The sequence below is a fragment of the Trachurus trachurus genome (genome assembly GCF_905171665.1).
Source record: "Trachurus trachurus genome assembly, chromosome: 19".
In the NCBI taxonomy this organism is placed as follows: domain Eukaryota; kingdom Metazoa; phylum Chordata; class Actinopteri; order Carangiformes; family Carangidae; genus Trachurus; species Trachurus trachurus.
The window spans coordinates 7,779,566-7,797,817 of record NC_139913.1 but is presented as its reverse complement, the minus strand read 5'-3'; the positions used below and the strand labels follow the sequence as shown (position 1 = coordinate 7,797,817).

General features: G+C 41.6%; 3 protein-coding genes across 5 annotated transcripts; 1 reads left to right on the top strand and 2 right to left on the bottom strand.

Annotated features, from left to right (window-relative positions):
- Positions 1-982: 982 nt before the first annotated feature.
- Positions 983-8,092, bottom strand: scd (stearoyl-CoA desaturase (delta-9-desaturase)). 3 transcript variants are annotated; one of them, XM_083994676.1, is made up of 6 exons: positions 7,934-8,092; positions 7,355-7,644; positions 6,166-6,296; positions 5,832-6,037; positions 4,739-4,971; positions 983-3,526 (listed from the first exon to the last, which is right to left on the bottom strand). In XM_083994676.1, exons 2-6 carry the CDS (start codon positions 7,587-7,589, stop codon positions 3,327-3,329), a joined length of 1,005 nt encoding a protein of 334 aa, XP_083850802.1. In that variant the 5' UTR covers positions 7,590-7,644; positions 7,934-8,092; the 3' UTR covers positions 983-3,326. The 3 variants fall into 3 exon arrangements, with proteins under 3 accessions (XP_083850802.1, XP_083850801.1, XP_083850803.1); XM_083994675.1 differs by having other exon boundaries at positions 7,355-7,642; positions 7,927-8,068; XM_083994677.1 differs by lacking the exon at positions 7,934-8,092 and adding an exon at positions 7,746-7,869.
- Positions 8,093-9,621: 1,529 nt separating this feature from the next.
- Positions 9,622-15,065, top strand: dnajb12b (DnaJ heat shock protein family (Hsp40) member B12b). The gene is made up of 9 exons (XM_083994209.1): positions 9,622-9,936; positions 11,793-11,976; positions 12,081-12,226; positions 12,308-12,481; positions 12,570-12,640; positions 12,850-12,959; positions 13,521-13,693; positions 13,832-13,973; positions 14,076-15,065. The coding sequence occupies exons 1-8, from the start codon at positions 9,804-9,806 to the stop codon at positions 13,951-13,953; spliced, it is 1,113 nt and encodes a 370-aa protein (XP_083850335.1). The 5' UTR covers positions 9,622-9,803; the 3' UTR covers positions 13,954-13,973; positions 14,076-15,065.
- Positions 15,066-15,561: 496 nt separating this feature from the next.
- On the bottom strand, positions 15,562-17,379 carry ddit4 (DNA-damage-inducible transcript 4). Its single transcript, XM_083993817.1, has 3 exons — positions 17,227-17,379; positions 16,784-16,985; positions 15,562-16,659 (listed from the first exon to the last, which is right to left on the bottom strand). Exons 2-3 carry the CDS (start codon positions 16,962-16,964, stop codon positions 16,160-16,162), a joined length of 681 nt encoding a protein of 226 aa, XP_083849943.1. The 5' UTR covers positions 16,965-16,985; positions 17,227-17,379; the 3' UTR covers positions 15,562-16,159.
- Positions 17,380-18,252: the final 873 nt, after the last annotated feature.

Sequence of the window (18,252 nt, the reverse complement as noted above, 5' to 3'; positions counted from 1 at the left end):
CAACACAGGCCAAAGAAAGATGTTCTGTTGACACAAGTGTTGTGAAATAGCCGGAGATCTCACAAGAGAAGTTTGTTTGAATAATGTCTAAAACCTGTTCCTGAAACAAGGGAACTTTCACAGCCATCATAACCTGCTCCACATACCGGCGTGTACTCCTCGACCTGAGACTCAGGCGTAATATAAACTGGCTTGTGGTCAGCACGCTGGTCTGACATTCCTCTGTGCCCTGTGTAAACCGTCGGAGAGAGTTTCACTCATCTGCAGGCAAGAGCTAATAACAGCAGTTTTAAACAGAAGGGATATATTTGACTTGGACATTTCTGACAGCAGCAAACTGGACGGCGTGTCCAGGTCTTTACCACACAAGGCAAAATGTTCAACTGGGAACAGAAAATCCCCAGACAATCCCCCCAGAGGGATTTTCACCAGATAAGTGCTCAAGACTGTCATCCCCACATCCCCACACAGGAAACAGTGGTGGTGGATGTATTCGGGTCATTTACTTTAGCCAAGTACCATCCTGTAAAAATGTCTTCCTGCTGTACTATTCCCATCATTATTTCCTGTAACTCTAGTCTTATTTGTGGAAATTGTGTTTGGCATTTTCCACTAAGTCTCTCTCTCTGTATATAAATACTAATAAAATAGTAATAAAATAGCTCTTAAGTAGCCTACTATATGTATCCATTGTGCTGAATATATTTTACCATTGGAATATTATAACTGGATTGGCTGTAACTGAGCCTTTACAGCTGATGTTAAAAGACTCAAATTAAGAACTTTAAAATGGCCAAATAGCAATAACCATAACTTTGTACCAGATTACTATTAAAAAATAAACTAAACATCCAGGGCTGAAGTGTTGAGCTCTTTGAGCCATTTCCCTAAAAACCATTATAACATCGGTAGATATTTATCAGAGAAAGTGAAGACACAATGAATTAAAAAGAAAAGAAAAAAGAAGAGCGACAACTGTTAATTGAATTTACCAGTGTATTGAAAATATTGTGAATTTTATTTCAGAATAGAACACAGTTGAGATTTGACATAATCATTCTGACTGACAACCTTTTGATCCTCGTTGTTGTTTAGGGAAATGTCGGATTTCTACGCTCTGGACAGCGGGAAGCGTTTGCATGGCTTATTTGTGTTATTTATTATAGCCTAGTTGTCGAATCGGTGGTTTGGTGCTCTGATCATACTCTAACATTCCTCATGACACCTTTGTTTGGAAGTTTTTATACTCAGATGCTGTGATGGGTTTAAACTAGTTGGCATATCAGGGCCTTTAAGTTAAATTTTGGTGATTACACGTCTGCACCAGGCGTTCAGTTTGCAGAATCTATGAAAATGAACCTCTATGCTTTTGTATATATACTATATATATATATTTTATACTATCTCCATGTTGTCACACGATTCCATTTGCCTAAATTAAATTCTCATGTGTTTGAAAAATAAAAACAGTGTTTGACCTGGTGCTTCAGCCTGTAAACATGGACCACGGTCAGATTTGTTTTGTGGTGCTTGAGCCTTTTTTTTTTTTTTTAATCTTAACTGACAGGACATGAAGAAGATCAGGAATGGATGCAAGTCATAAGGCATTAGGTTGATTCCTGACTCTTGGGAAAACATAAACAGGTGCTCCAATTTTGATATATTTTACCAGATGGTCACACGGCCAAATCTTGGAATGCAGAAACTTGTTCAGGTTAGAGCAATCCGGCTTTTTGTTTCTTTTTTTTTTGGTCAATAAGGGAAAAAAAAGAGAAATAAATACATAAATAAGGTCAAGTAAGCATTCCGCACACCAGAATTGAAGATGAACATAAACATCGCTGCACCTGGAATTTTTTTGCAACAACAATCAGCTTTTGTAGGACATCAAAAAGGGAAAAAAAACAGACCCCAGCTCAGAAATCACCACGGCAACAGTTCTGATGATCCAAAAGCAATGCAGCTCCACAGTACGTTACAAAAATAGACGCGGTTCTGCCATTAGAGTCACCGACAAAGAAAATACACCTCACTACAACACCTACTACAGTATATCATCATGCATGGGTGGCATGTTGTTTTGTAACACCAGAACTGTCACATGACCGACTGCTGCTGCTGCTGCTGCTGCTGCTGCGGACGTTTCAGGACAAAAAGAGGGACATGTTGGATAAAAATCTCAAGAGGAAGCAAAAGCCACTAGATGCCACAATATTTAAAAACTTCCATGACGATGTTAAGTGAAGAAGCAATATCGACTAAAGTGTGCTCTAGTGGACCACAGAGATGACTATAAACATGGCGACGATTGGCACACGGTTGGCACTGTGATATTCATCAGAAACACAAAAAAACTAAATTTAACATCGCATGGTTCTAAGGTAAAGAAACATTTAGCTGTTATATCAAATGGCAGTCTTAATTTAATGATAAATATGTCCCTTATATTGTCTTGAAAAAAGCTCAATCCAATTATAACACAGACTAAATACAGGATTAGTCCTTGTTTTTCAACCAAGTTATACCGTACACAGAAACAATGCATGACTGGTTGAATGAATGGTTTCTGTACAGTTTTTGGAGTGACTGGTTGTCAAGGTACAAGAAGATGGTCTGGGTTCCCTCGTTCTACTATCATGTGCCATATTTCATTAAAGCCAGCAACTTTCACTTTTTTTTTTTTTTTTTAACAAAACAAATGTGATTCAAACTCTTCCCTTTTTTCTTTTCTTTTCTTTCTTTTTTTTTTTTTTTTAACAGATCTCAGAGCGCTCCAAAATCAAATTCATATCAGAACTGTAAAAACTTTCTGTAAACTGCAATAAAAGGCAACAGTCTCCAATCAGCATCATACCTTATCAGTTACAACATTGTCACGGCATATTTCAGTGCTCCACTTCTTGTCTATTTTGATTAATAATTGAGTTATACTTACAGAAAAATGATCGGCTACATGACTGATCTTGCATGAAGAAATGCACACCAAAGTGGCAAAAAACAGCGGAGAATGAAGTTGACTTTTTTTTTTAAATGCATCTACTTCAAATCTAAAACATCTTTGCGAGGCCTTGGCCTGACTGAACAATAGAAACCGAGGCCAAGAGCTTAGCAAAAATGTTTGTTTTTTTTTGTTTTTTTTTAAATCCGTCTTAAACAATTTGTTTAGTTACAGCTACAAAAACCACAAAAACAAGCAAAATGTGGTCAAGGCCCTCATGAAGCTGACTTTCATCCACACAGGATGAGAAATGTATAGCTGTCAAAGACTGTGAAGCTTCTTCTTTTCGGTCGTTTCGCCTTGAAGCCGCGACCACAACTCAACAATCTTAGCCACTCCGGTGGCTTCCGTCTCCAGTGCGCTGTATTCGGGCCGTGACCGCCTCGTGGGACACTCTCTTGCGGTCCTTGGCCAGGCCCAAGAAACACATGAAGTCGATGAAACAAGTGGTAAGGTTCAACTTGCAGCCAAACTCGCTGGTTGCATAGTCAAAGGGGAACGTGTGGTGGTAGTTGTGATATCCCTCACCTGTAAAACACGAGAGACATAAAGGAACAGTTTGTATTAAAAACAAGAATTGATTCATAATCCGCAGAGACACGACATTTAAGGACATGTCACATGAATAAATCTAGCTACTTCCACGACTGTAAGTAGTGATTCTTTTCATCTTGTGCAGATTAAATCCAAAGAGAACGAGTTGTTTTGGTATTTAGCTATTTATCTGGCAACCTACTGAACCAACGTCAGTTATATTTAATGAAAAGTTCACTTTATTGTTCTGGTGGCACCTAAATTGTGACACATTCTTGGCACAAGTGCGAAGATCTTGTAAACCACTACAGAGACTGACAGCAGGTTTACAAGCCCATGAAGGTTGATCTGCAGGATCATGTGACACCCCCCAAGGCCCAAAGACACTTTCTCCCACACATAGAGCTGATTGATCAATCAATTTCGTTGATTAATTTGAATTCATTCCGTTGATGATGTTGAAAAATGAAAGTCTATTTTCAGTTTCAGTTTCACTATCCTTAACAGTTTGGAGCCACTGATTCCCTGAGCTTTCCGTAGTTTGTGGTGACAGAAGAGTCATAGTCATTAATATATATTCTAGTCAAATAGAATAAATGAACAATGAAATGCGTGAATAAGTTAACACAATTCTTCTGCAAATCAGCTTTTTGAGTTGGATTATTTTACAAAATCTTTGTTGAAACATTTGCTTTGTTAAAATTTTCTATGTGCCTCTTCATTTGTTTCATGGTGTTCCACACTGATCCACATCACTAACTCTTTATCCACTGTAAAGATCAATAATGGAGACAAGTTCACGTACAGTATAAACTCTGAGCAATCCCACATAATGCATTGGGGTTTCCCTTTCTAGATGGCGCTACAGCAAAGTAGCAACTTGATGTTATTTTTGCACAATTAATCTTTGCACTATGACTTAACATTTCCACACAGGATTTAAGTACTCCACAAAATTGAATGGAGTTTGAGAAGTACATTTTAACTGAAATTGATTTTTTTGTGAACACAGGCTTAAAAAAAAATCCCATGGCAACCTCCTACGCACACACACAAATGCACTCAGACAGGTTGACAGCTCCTTAATGTGAGAGAGACGATCATGTGACTGTCTGATCTTCTTATGTTAATGTTGTTAGTTTTTTCTCCCAGATCTTTTCTTTAATATTTTCAATGATGTTTTTTTTGTTCACGTGTTTTGCGTACCTATAGCGCTGAACGTGACAAACTTGTTCTCCCTCGGGTTGATGCCCTTGTCATAGGGCCTGTTCCCCCACATGTGGGCAGCGCTGTTGACCAGCCAGGTGGCATTCAGCACCAGGGTGTACCTCAGCAGAGCCGGGACGAAGTACGCCACCCACAGAGTCTCCCCCCACAGGTACCAAGGCACGAACATGGGGACGAAGAAGCACATGAGCAGCACCGACGGCCTGTAATACCTGTTGGTGGGAGGAGTGGAGTGGGTGGAGAGAGCAGAAGGAATTCGACTTAGTGTTTACTCAGCAACTCATTACAACACAAATCCACTGCTTGTCACAAACGGGACTCCTCGCTCCTTAACTTTCCTACACATGACACAGTTTTCATTGACAACAGTCGATCTTTACATGCATGAATGACATATAAGTAAAGAGCACCTTGTTAAACCAGAATGACTCATACAACCTGCAATGCAAACTTAACTCTGCATCTGCACTGCAAAAACTTAAAGATTATTTGTCTTATTTCTAGTTAAAATGTCAATTCTAGTCAAAAACAAATCTCATTATACTAAAAATAAGACTCATCGAATAAAAAGTAGCTTGTTTTTTAGACAGTTTTTACTTTTTTCAAGCATATTTTCACTTGAAATAAGTAGAAAAAATCTGATAGTGGGGCAAGTTTTTCTTTGTTATTACAAGCACAAAAAACCTGCTTTCACTGGTGGATTTTTCCACTTATTTCAATTGAAAATTAGTTTGAAGAAAGTGAAAATTATTAAATTCTAGGTGATGAGTCTTATTTTAAGTGGAAAGAGATTAGTTTTGACTAAAATTGAGACATTTTGACAAGAAATAGGACAAATATTCTTGAAAAGATTTTGAGTTTTTACAGTGTGCTTTAAATCGTAGTAGCTGGAGTTTATCTTTATTTTCTGTTTGATAAATTGGTGGTTTGCTTGGTGTTTGCTTTCAACACTATCTGACAAAGGAGTGAGGTGCACATTTTTGTAATAATCTATCTAACCACATCCAGACTAATATTTAGCCCTTGGGTGAAATGTAAAAATCAATCATTGACTGGAGCTACCGGTACTCACTTCCTTTGAAACATTACAACTTTATCGGCCATCAGGTCAGTGAGCTCCAGCTTGCGTCCTTTCTCAATGACGTCGGGGTGTTTGCGCACCAGCAGCCAGCCAATGTGAGCGAAGAAGAAGCCTCGGACGGCGTTGTGAGGGTCCGCGTCCGTCTCGGAGTATTTGTGGTGGACCCTGTGGTCTCGAGCCCATTCGAAGATATCATTCTGTGGGTGAGAGCGAAGACAGAGATTACACACGCGCTGTCGAGCCAAACGTGGTATTTACACCGTGATGAAAACTGCAAATTATCACGACGTTAAGTGTGTGCTTTGTGTTTGTTTTTTTCAGGCACCTGAAATGCCATGGAGTTAGCAAAGCCAAGAAAGATCTTTAAAGGTAAGGACGCCTTGTAGGATCTGTGACTCCACAGGCGATGAGCTCCTGCAGTCACTCCTAAAGCACTTATCAAAAAACAAAGTACGGCTGTGGGGAGAGATGCATCAACAAATTAGTTTGACCACACATACTACTCATCTATTCCTGTCATAAACACTTTATCAGACTGGGAACATTGCAATGTATTTCTATCAAACATTTATGAACATTTGTATTTGTACTTGAGCTGGGGGAACACTCCTGCAACAGGTGACACAGTGATTCAGTCTGTAAATTCAGTTTTCAGTTCATACTACTCCAAAACTCACTCAACAGCACAATTCAATGAATCCACTTTGATTTTTCCTGCACGATACTCCAATGAGCTTGTCTGAACTAGCTGACTTGTTTGACAGGAAATTAAACAACTGCAAAGCAAAACAGTGCTATATTACATGAACACTCACTGGGAAGTGTAATTACATCACAATCGGATGATGAGTGAATGCAATGAGATCATGTGATGATGACTGTTTGGTAAGATTGGAAAACATCCAGCAATTTGCATAGGATTTTAATGATTGATGATCAAGCAGTTGCACTGTAAAAATGTAACTTAGGACTCAGAGCTGAGGTCCTCAAATGTCAAATCAATCGGAAAATATTCTGTTTGCCCACATATGAAATAGAAGATAACACTGGAAGATAAGGTAGCTGTTAGTAAATGATTTATAAATAACTCCAATGGTGATTGACTTAGTCTCTATTGATTGTTTAATAAATCCTCTTAGGGCTATTTGATTTGTTACTTAATGATCAGGGAAACTGGATTTTTTTTTGCTGACATGCATGCACGATAAGTCTGTGATCACATACTGCATGCTTCATCTATTCTACATCCACCCATACTACATACTGGAGGGGATCATGAGCCACCACCACTGAACCACTTTTTCTTTTTTCTTTTTTTTTATGCAAGCATGCACCAGCAGTGGTGAGAAAGTGGGCCGGGCTGCTGCTGCTGACATAACAGCTGTGATTTAGAGAAGGGGGTGAAAAAATATAGGCCTATACATTTCTCTCAAAGATAATTATAAAAAATGAAAATAAACCACCCAACCATTGCAGAAAATGCAGTGAACAGGTAGAGATTTTCTTTTACTTACACCAAAGCAAGGTCAAAGGAGATGCTGAGGGGATGAGGGAGACGCCGTACAGGGCACCTATATGTAACAGAGTCATCAAGAAGACATTTTTCCATACGATGGTCCTGGGAGGTTTGGGGCCCTCTTTCTCTTTGTACGAGTGATCAAACGTGTCTTCTCTGTTGGCCTCTGGAGGGACATGATTCCCGTTGCTGGACTTGTGCTGCTTCTTCTCCAACGCCTCCGCCTCCGTCATCGTGGCTGCTTGCGGGGATTTTTTGGGGGGAGACGAGGCGATGCGATGCGATGCTCTGAGGCGGCAAAAAACGTGAGAGAGAGAGAGATATATATAAACCTCGGTGTGGGTGACACGTAGAAGCTAACGGAGGAAGTGATGATGAAACAAACACACATACACAACGTCCTCAAGCGGCGAATACGTAAAATGTTCCCGTGCTACCCAGCTAGCCCGCTTGCTTGACGCTGGATGGTAATGTAACGATGATGCTGCTGACTTCTAGCCGTGTTGCATAACACTGATGTTTTACACCTGTAGAGATAACACATAAAACCAAAAAAAATGGCGGATAAACAACTCACCAAGCACAAGGTAGAGGAGCTAGAGAAGCGATGTCCGGCTGTATGAAAAAAAAAAACAGACGAAGCCGCTGTGTTTAACCCAAACTACAGTAACCCAGAAATGGAAGAAGAGTGACAGTCAGCACAGCAGCTCCCTCCGCAGCGATCGCATCAATGGGAGCTGGAGCTGGAGGTGCGACGGACCAATCAGCGTCCAGCTCGCGCCTGGAGCTCGGGTTCTGATTGGCTGCCTGTTTATCTGCTGTTCACCTTTTATTCATTCTCCTGCCAGATGTATATTTACCTCCCCAGGAGAGCAGCTGCTGCTGTCTAGACATGTATTGAATTAACCGCACTCATATTTTCATTCACGCGTGGATTAATTAAAGCGTATACACATGAACATGAGTGGGTGGGGAAAAATGTTGAATTTAATTTTGAAATAAGTTAGTTTCTAATTAGGACCCCCCCCTCCCCCACCCGTCCACAAACAGCACAGGGGATGTTACAAGGATGCTCTGTACGTCATCCACGTCCACCAAACAGGAAGAAATACTCAAGACTAAAACATACAATAAATAATCCCACATTTATTTTTTTAATTTTTAAGTGAGATTAACAAATAGGCCTACTCCTGCAACAAACAGTCTCTCCTCAAATGTGTTACTTTCTGTTTCATGTAACTAAAAACCAGAAGATAAATGAGTAACTTTTGAACATCAGTTAAAATCTGAGTGTTAGATCTTGGGCGGGCACAGTGATAGCTTCAGATGTGAAACATGCAACGTGTGAAACATGGGCTAAAAATATGTCAGAGCTTGAAGTGTTCTTGAAAGAGGAGTGGGTGAAAATGTGGGTTAAAAGCGACTCTTCACTGGCAACGATAAGCATCGACAAGCTGTGATATGTGAGGAAGGGTGTTTACCACAGACTTAACAGGAACCTAACCCTCATGAAACAAAAAGGGACCCTGCATTAACATCTTTTTACTTCAAAAATGAACAAAATTCTCAAAAAAAACAAACTCTGGCATAGTATTTGCATGCACGCAATGAATTGAATATTACAAGAGAATAATCATCACCCCATGTTGAATAAGGATGCTTCTCATTGCAAATTTCAGTCTGCAACTTAAAGAATTTGCAGTGTTTCTTGCAATAAAACAAGGTAAGAAAAACTTTTAACTGAGTTATGGGCTGCATGGTTTGTTTGCAGATAGGAGTCAAAAAAGTCACCCTCTATTTAAGATGACTTGTCACATTTATTTTCAGGAAGTCAGTGAAAGGAAAGGGAAGTCTACATATAGGTGCTACTTCAAAAGAAAAAAAATGCAACTCAACATGCACCACACAATAATGAAGTGACATGAAAAGAACAAGAACAGTCGTAGGATATTGTGTGTTTCAGTCTGTGGGTCCTATAGGGCCTTATTGTAGCTCTCATATCTGTATCCAGGGACCTCCTACTGTCTCACCATCCATCAGTGAGCTGAGGTGATGTTGAGCTGAGGAGGGGGCTAGTCTACAGATGGAGCAGCAACAACATGTATGACGGTTAAAAAAAAAATCCACACAGCTTTCCACTTCCATGACCTACATTTCAAAACAGACGCTTTGTCTCCATCTAGTGGAGAAACGATGCAGCACAGGGAGGGAGCCGATCGAGGCTGTCATCTCTCCAGTCCACATTCTCCCAAAATCTCCACACATGCACACACACACCATAGACACACGAGCAGCAGGCAGCAGGGAGCCGATCTCACAGCTGATAACATTTATGTCACCGGCTGACACCATTTGCAGCATCCACATGACGGCATCAGCAGGCGCCTTTATTTACTTCTGGTCCAGTTAGCCGCCGCTGCCGCCTTGCTGCTGCTGCTGCTGCTGCAATGGAGGTAAACAGGGACGAGGCGGAGCGCTGCATCGACATCGCAACTGCGGCGCTGACCAACGACCAGCCGGAGAAGGCGCAGAGGTTTCTGGAGAAGGCGCAGAGACTCTTCCCGACAGAGAAGGCCAAGGGTGAGTTAAAATGGCCGTGCAGGAGTAAAAAAAAAAAAAAAAAAAAAAAGGATGAGCTTGAGCTGCTGTATTTAGCTACGCAGCAGCAGCAGCAGCAGCATCATTATCATCATCACCTGCAGCATCACCTGCATCCCGGATGAGCTCTGCAGCGCGTGCAGCAGCCGGGGCCTGTGATAAGCTAATGCACAACAACCAGCTGAGCTAACTGCGTTTAATAATGATGTCATCTTGAGATGAATCAAACTGCTTCTGTGGTAGCGTCTGCTTTATCTATAAAGAAATATATACACCCACTCAACGTGAAGCAGATTTGCGTGTCAGTGATAGGCAGTACTACTCGTTATCGGCTGTTTGCCCATTAGGCCCGGGCTGCAGCTAAACATAGAAAGTCACTTAGTTAACTACAGGGCAAGAGAGAGAGGGGGAGAGGGACAGAAAGGTCCCTGAACGTCTCATCACTGTGTTTACTGCAGGGCAGGATAAATCATTGAAATGCTGCAATATGGCCAAGTGCAAAACCTTAATTACCGGTATATGATTTGTTAAAGGTTAAATGTGTCCCAACATACAACATAGGCTACATACAACATTACAAATAAAGCTGCATCATCCTGCAGAACATATTGTCATATATGCAGGCCTAGCCTACTATATAACCCATTTGTATTTTCAATAACATTTGATTTGAATACATTTGAATACATTTGAAAAAATCCCACAAAAATCTTTGAAGATAGAGGTGAGGCCTAGTTTAATTGTTTTATTACACATCTATAATAACCCCAAAGCCAACCAAAGATGTGCAATAGCTAATACAAATCATCTGCACAATGCAAAATATACAGAGAAAGCAAGAAATGTACTCCCTACAGGAAAAAAATATGACGTTTTAAGTACCAAATGTAAATCGAGGATTATTTAAAATCTCCACTTTACTTTGTTTGCCATTACACTTGTCAGGTAGGTTGTTGGGAAACTTGCCATAGTTCCTCAGAGGACTTATGCTGGCTGTCTCAGTGTTTTTAGTCTCTTCCTGGTCCGCCACCATGGTGCTGAGCTCAGGGCTCCATGGGGAGTGCGACTCTGTGGCTCTGTGTTTGGACACATTGTCTCCCCCTGAGGACGGTGTTATGTCTGTAGAATAGCCACCTACCCATGTTATGCATGAAAAAACCTCTCTCTCAAAACAAACAATAGACATCCTTAAGTCATTGCCACATTATTATACGCTATTAATGACTGACTGAAACCTTTATTCATACAGCCAAGGTGAGACAAGGCAATTGCACAGCATATTATTATACACAGGGGTCATTCAATGTGCTTCACAGAAATAAACAACTGGAAAACAGTGTCATTTTTAGTGACGGAATAATCCAATAATAAAAATAAACAGCACACCAAATTTTAGTTTCTGTAATGTAGCTCAAACATTTTCTGTATCCTATAGGATTCACTAGCCAATCAGCTGAAAATATTCTCACAAATGTATCATACATTACGTATGCTGAGGAATTTAGTGGAAAAAATGCTGCAGAATACAAATACATTCACAGAGGCAGAATCATACAAGAACAGCACAATCCCTAGATTGAGTTATACAATGCACATGTCGCTGCTCTCTGTAATAATCCATCTGGAAAAGGGCTCACGTAAGCAGTCTATTGTGATGTAAATGTACTTACTACAGCATGTTACCTACTGCTGCAGAGTATTCACGTGTAATACTCCCATGTCCATATGTCACTGGACCTGCCTGGTTAATCTGAGCATTACCAGAGAGAAACGACCCTTTCCTTTCCTGCCTGAATATCTTCTTAATGCTCACACCAGTGGCCTTGTGTTGGTTCTAGTGCTGCTGGACCTGATAGCAAAGAATGGATTTACACCCAGACCAGGCGCAGGCGGCCACTCAGAGTTCAGCGGGACTTCAGGGCCTCGACAGCGACAGACCCCGAGTGAAGATACCAGACCTGAGCAGAAGCCTTCAGAGACCTCGAAGTCCTTCACATCCGATCAGCTGGAAGCTGTGAAGAGGTGAGCTAGGCTGATATTCATGTAATTTTGGCTTTTTAAAAAAGGAAGAGTTAAACATCCCTTCCCCAACCTAACATTGAGTGCGACATATTCTCTCTGCACAGGATAAAACAATGTAAAGACTTCTATGAAACCCTCGGGGTCCAGAAAGACGCCTCGGAGGATGAACTCAAAAGATCGTATAGAAAACTTGCTTTGAAATTCCATCCAGACAAGAATCATGCTCCAGGTGCTACAGAGGCATTTAAAGGTAATGAACCGATAGGTGTCACTTAGAACTTCTTTGAGATGCTTAAACGTAATCCTGACTTTTCATTTTCCTCACCAAAAGCCATAGGAAATGCATATGCTGTTCTGAGCAATGCCAACAAGAGGAGGCAGTACGATCAGTGCGAAGAGGAGAGGAAACATCCTTCGAGACACGCTCCAGACAATGGGAACTTTGAGCCGGACATTTCACCTGAAGACCTCTTTAATATGTTCTTTGGAGGGGGTTACCCGTCAAGTTAGTGTCACCTTTTATTGTGTTTTCCTACCTGGTTCTGCTGATGATGATCTACATGTCAATTGCTACATCTGCTGCGTTAATCTAGGTAATGCTAATGTGTATGCTAATGGGCGGATGCGGCATCAAAGGCGAGAGAGGAGAGAGCGACAGCGAGATGTGAGTCTGGTATTATTATTAGAGCTCCTGTGCAGACTGCAGATATGCAAATAGTGTAATGTTATTTTAAAAACAGCAGGGGGAGACATTGATTCAGCTGTAATTTAGATGCACTCTGCCATACTCATGTGTCTTTTAAGTCCTGTTGTTTTTTTAAATGTGGTGAATGTGTCTGAACAAGCTTGTGTTTGTGGTGTTTCCTTTCGCAGGGAGGTCTTGCTCTCTTCGTGCAGGTCATGCCCATCCTCATCCTGGTTATTGTGTCCGCTCTCAGTCAGATCATGGTTAACAGCCCCCCCTACAGCCTCAGCTTCAGGCCGTGAGTGCTGATCCCTGCTCTGAAAGCCTGCCTAAGAAGGATGTTATTAAATGCCACAACTAACTGTTTGTTGTTTTGCAAAAAAAAATTGCAAGGGATTTAGACAAAAGATTATCTTCAAATTACATAAAACTCAGTGTAATCCAACCCAGGTTTGTTCCGTGATTGCTAATTGTCACATTTTCATGCATTTTTTTTTTTTTTTTTACACAAACCAGAACACAAGCAAAGGTGCGTGTGCAAAATGTTACCAATTTAGAGGTTAAATTTACTTTCATGGTACTTGAAGTTATTTTAAGATGGATCTGTTGCATTAGCTGCTCAGTTTCTCGTTCTATTTCTTGAAGCTGCATCATTCAGTTCTGAATAAGCTCAGGCCTCCTGGCTCCATGTTGTCTGCCTCTGTGTTTCAGATACACTTCTGTAGCCTCCGGCCTGTTATGTGAGGCACTATCGGCCATGAGTTATGTTAACAGAGACAGACGGTGCCACATCTGTCAACCTTTTGTCGTTGTCTGTCACGTGATATGTCTCCCAACACTTTGTCGTATCTTCGTGCAGCTCAGCGGGCTACACCCAGAAGAGGCTGACCGAGAACCTGAAGGTGCCGTATTATGTGGGGGAGCATTTCTCCAGAGAGTTTGTTGGAATGAATCTGAAGAACTTGGAGCGGACGGTGGAGGATGATTACATTTCAAACCTCCGCAACAATTGCTGGAAGGAGAAACAGCAGAGTATGTTTGCCAGGAAAACAAATCATGCTCCATTATTTATTAATTTCCCACATGGATATTGACTTTTGGGGAAACAATTAAAACCATATTTTGATTTTATGAACCCTCATTTATCTTTAATTTATCTGTTTCCTGCAGAGGAGGGCATGCTGTACAGGGCTCGCTATTTTGGAGACACCGATCTGTACCAAAGAGCGCAGAGGGCTCGAACACCGAGCTGTGCCAAGCTGTCCGAGATCACGGCTTCATTACACGGCTGAGGCCGCTTCCATAATTCAAAGCAAGTAATTTGTTTCCACGCTCTTCACACATTTTGCAAAGGCCACCTACATGTTTTGTATCACTAATTGTTTTCCTCTTGTTTTTTTTGTCTCGTTTCCAGACTCTACACAAAAGATAACTGGCTGTAAATAGATGAGCTTTAACAATCCGGAGACTGAAGACGACTCAACGACTCAAGCAACACAAACAGGCCAGCACCGATCTGCATCAAACTGACCACACAGACTGGTTGAAACCGTGAATTTTAGTATGTAAAATTGAATATATAATGTCAATATAATGATATGAAATGACAAAAACACTTGAAAATACCTTGTCCTCCTGACAAGATACGGGTTTGGAAGAAGAAAAAAAAACGACAGCAATGTCCAAGCCCCACTTTAGACCGGATCGCCACGTCGCTGGCAGAGGTCATGTTATGGTTTCTGGGAGAATGCAGTATGAAAGCAGAGCATAGTGAGGTTAGATATTGTCATACGGATGTCATCTATGTAGCAATCCAGTAGATATCACAGCAAAGGCTTCCTCTTTTATTTTATGCAGTCGGATCAGTCAGAGGGAGATTTACTGATTTGACTTCAAATGCACATTCTGAAACTATGCAGGAATAATGTGAAACCTCTGATGAATACACACTCATGTCTAAGGTTTGTCAAACATATGAACACTGAGATTTGTCTTCTCCTTCTGCTATATACGTATATGTATGTGTGTCTGTGTCTGTGTGTGTGTGTATGTGTGTGTGAGAAAGATCATTTCAAAATGTTCCTTTACACTTTGCCTCCCTTAATTGTATAAAGGATAGAATTATATAATGTAACATGATGAAACTTCACAATAAATGTCAAGAGAAGGAGAGACGTGCCTACCCACAGAGTGGGGATTTAACAGGTTGTTCTTTTGAGAAGTGATGTCTCATGTGTTGGAGAAAGCAGTCTTTGTCACACTTTTTGAGTTCATAGTAGGCTATTTATTCTCTGTATTATTATTTATTAAAAAAAAGAAAAAGGATTATCAGACCAATCAAACCAATACGAGATCTTGCTCACTTTTTCCACCATGTTTTTACTCCCAGATGATGAAAATAAATATGGATGCTTCAAAACGTGTGGGATGTGACTTGTATGACTTGACGAGCACAGAAATGTGAAAAATAAAAGCTCCGTCAGCACATTTAGCGCACAGAAACTCTGCCGAGGCCGACTGAAGAAGAGGAACTGGAAACATGGCCCGCCGCACGTTCACGTTTCAGCAGACGTGCAGCATGTGCCCGGCAGGAACTGCAGCGTCACATTCTTTCACCGCAAATGTTCTCAGCTGTGCTTGGCAGATGTTGCACCTCTGCTGTCGGTTTTTTAAAACCCTGCAGGCCTGTTGTCATTGTTGTGCACGGCTCGACTTCCTCCTATCAGCTGATCTGTATGACTGCAGCAGCATCACTCAACGTTATATCTCACTTCAACTATTTAGTTTTGTGTATTTAACAGAAAGGAACACACTTTCCCATTATTTATGTATGGGAGAAGATCTCAATGTTTTTTTTTTTGATTGGATGGGTTGCAAGAAATACAAACATCAGCAGAGAATTGATAAAAAAATAATTTATTTGCAGTCATGAAAGTACAAAAACAGTGCAATGTTATGAGTATTTGAATATCAAATAAATAAAGTCGAAAGCAGGACAAATCTACACGGATACAGGATCAAGTTACATTTGAAACATTAGCCACAGCTTACATTTATACTGCACAAGGCAAGCGCTGGTAGGCCTTTGCTCTTGAATCCACGCAGTCACTATAAGGTCCCTAACAGCTTACTGCACAATTCGTCACTTGGAGTACAATTCAGTTTACTGCCTTGTGTCAAAGGAATAAGAACACAATGGTTTTCAATGACTATAACCATAGAGCTAGCTGCCGTCATGTGGTTTCAATAGAAACTGAGGTACGCACTTATATTTACTTGCAAAAAAAATGCCTATTTATCAGATATAGCATGATGGTTACATATTGGTAATAGGAAAATCTGAATGTCGATGAGTAGCAGCACACTGCTGCATGGTACCATAAACTTCAACTCCCTTACAGTCGGAACAATTGGCAACATCATGACAAAGTCCATCCTTAACGCCTCAGAAGGCATCTCACATACAGTAACAGTAATAAGGCCCTTCTGTGAGATGAATCAACATTCCTCAATGAGCAGATCCTCAGAACAATACAGTTTCTTCTTTATCACACGGAAACCAGTGCTCAGTTTAATAGCTTGTCTCACTACTGGAGTGGAGGGAGATTTCGAGCTGAACAGTCCTTGGATTTTGGGCCACAGCCCGCTGGACTCCAGCCTCAGCACCAGAGTGAGCTGGAAGGTGGGGACGAGGTACGGGTCCACAGATAGCTGTCCCATGCTCTCGCAGGCGGCCCCCTGCTCCACACAGAGGTCGATGAGAGCCCCTCTCAGGCCGCAGGGCTCGGTAGCTGCCAGGTGAAGGAGCTCCTGCCCGATGTGCTCCAGGAGCTTCTCCGGGATGAGCAGTTTGGTACATCGCAAGGCGCAATCAGAGTCTTTGGCTTCTCTTAAGCTGCGTGCAATGAGGTCCACCACCTCCTTCAGGATGGTCTCCTCCATTGGATTGTAAAACAGGTCTTCATTAGATGGAGACAGGTCACTGGAGATGTCTGACCCTGCAGAGAAGAGAGAGAGAGAGATGGCACCAGATTAGGGACTGGACTGGACTGGACTGCAAACCATGAACAAAGAGGTGGATCAAATTCACACCTTAAATTGAGGTTATTGTCAGCTGCTTACCTGAGTCTGATAGGTCACTCCTGCTGCCATTGTTGTAGCCCATGTCCATACTGCTGTTGTTGGGCGAGCTGAAGTCGGTCAGTCTCTGCACCAGCTTGCCCCAGGACAGTCTCCTGGGACTGCCGTCCACCGGGGAAGGGGGTGAGCTGCCGACTTCGGTGGATGCAGAGAGAGCAGGCATGTTTGTCCAGTTTGTGGTCAGCTGTTTACGAGGAAGAAAGAACAACAGATGAGCACTGAAAACTCGCGTAGGATACAAGACAAGTAGATAAAATAGTGCATGTAATATAACATTTAAAGTACAGCTTCTTTACGAGTGTATTAACGTTACAACAAGTTTGCAGCAGGGAAGATCTTTGTTTGGAGGTGACTAGCAGCCGTTTAAATGTACAAATTAGCGACAAAGCGAGCAAAAAAAATGGCGAAAATGACATGATACTTACAGCTTTTTAAAAGACAGAGCTGTCGAGGTTCGTTGTCTGTGTTAAACACAGTTCTTCAAGTTGTTATTGTCTACAAAAACAACTGTCTCTAAACTTCTTTTCTCTCCTGTGCTACTGCTTCCTCTCACCAGCTGCCAAGCTCCGAGATCTGTCCTGCAACAATGTATATAAAGGGGCTCCGAGGCCACGCCCACGCCGCTCCAGCCAGCCAATCAAAAAGAGAGGCACGCCATTCTGACCTGTATCCTGCCTGGTAACATGCCAACAGAGGAGAAGGACAAACACTAGCAGAAGAAAGAGGGGGGGATGGGGTGATGAATAGCAGATCCCAGCGTTATGGAAATGTACAGAGACATGCCTGGGCTTGCAAGGATCATATTGTATTTCTTTGTTTTATATCCCGCATAAGCGTAAATAAATATCCGTGGGGTGTGTGCGTGTCTGTGTGTGTGTGCACTTTGTTATTGGCAGCATTGATTAGATGTCCATGCAGGCAGAGCTCAGCTGGCTCAGTGTTGCAGTGCACATTACGTCACCTGTTTTGCTGAACCATTACATCAGATTTTTTCATCTCTCACAAAGAGATGCATACACTGTGAGCTGCAGCTGGGTACTTGATCAAATGCTTGTTTTTCATATCCATAAAGATGCATGACAGGCATTTATTCTCGAATAATACAAAAATGAAAACATGCAGAAATGCATCAGCAAGGTATCTGATGCTGTTAGATTATTTCTCTATAGCCTTTAACAGTGTAAAATATGCCCCAGTGTGATCACAAAAATGCTGCATTGAAAATTAGATTCAGAAAGGAAATAACGGCTCCTGTAGTGCACAGCAGAAACCGCTGCTTTGTCTGCCTGGCAGCCCCATACTGTACCTGACATACACAATGTTTGCTCAAAGAAAAGTTTTTGGAAAGCTGCCAGACATATGCTGCGTTGCGACACGTGAGTGGGATGGACTGTACTTTATGTCAGGGAGGAACTAAAAGACATAAACACGTGTAGGCACAGTTTGTTCTG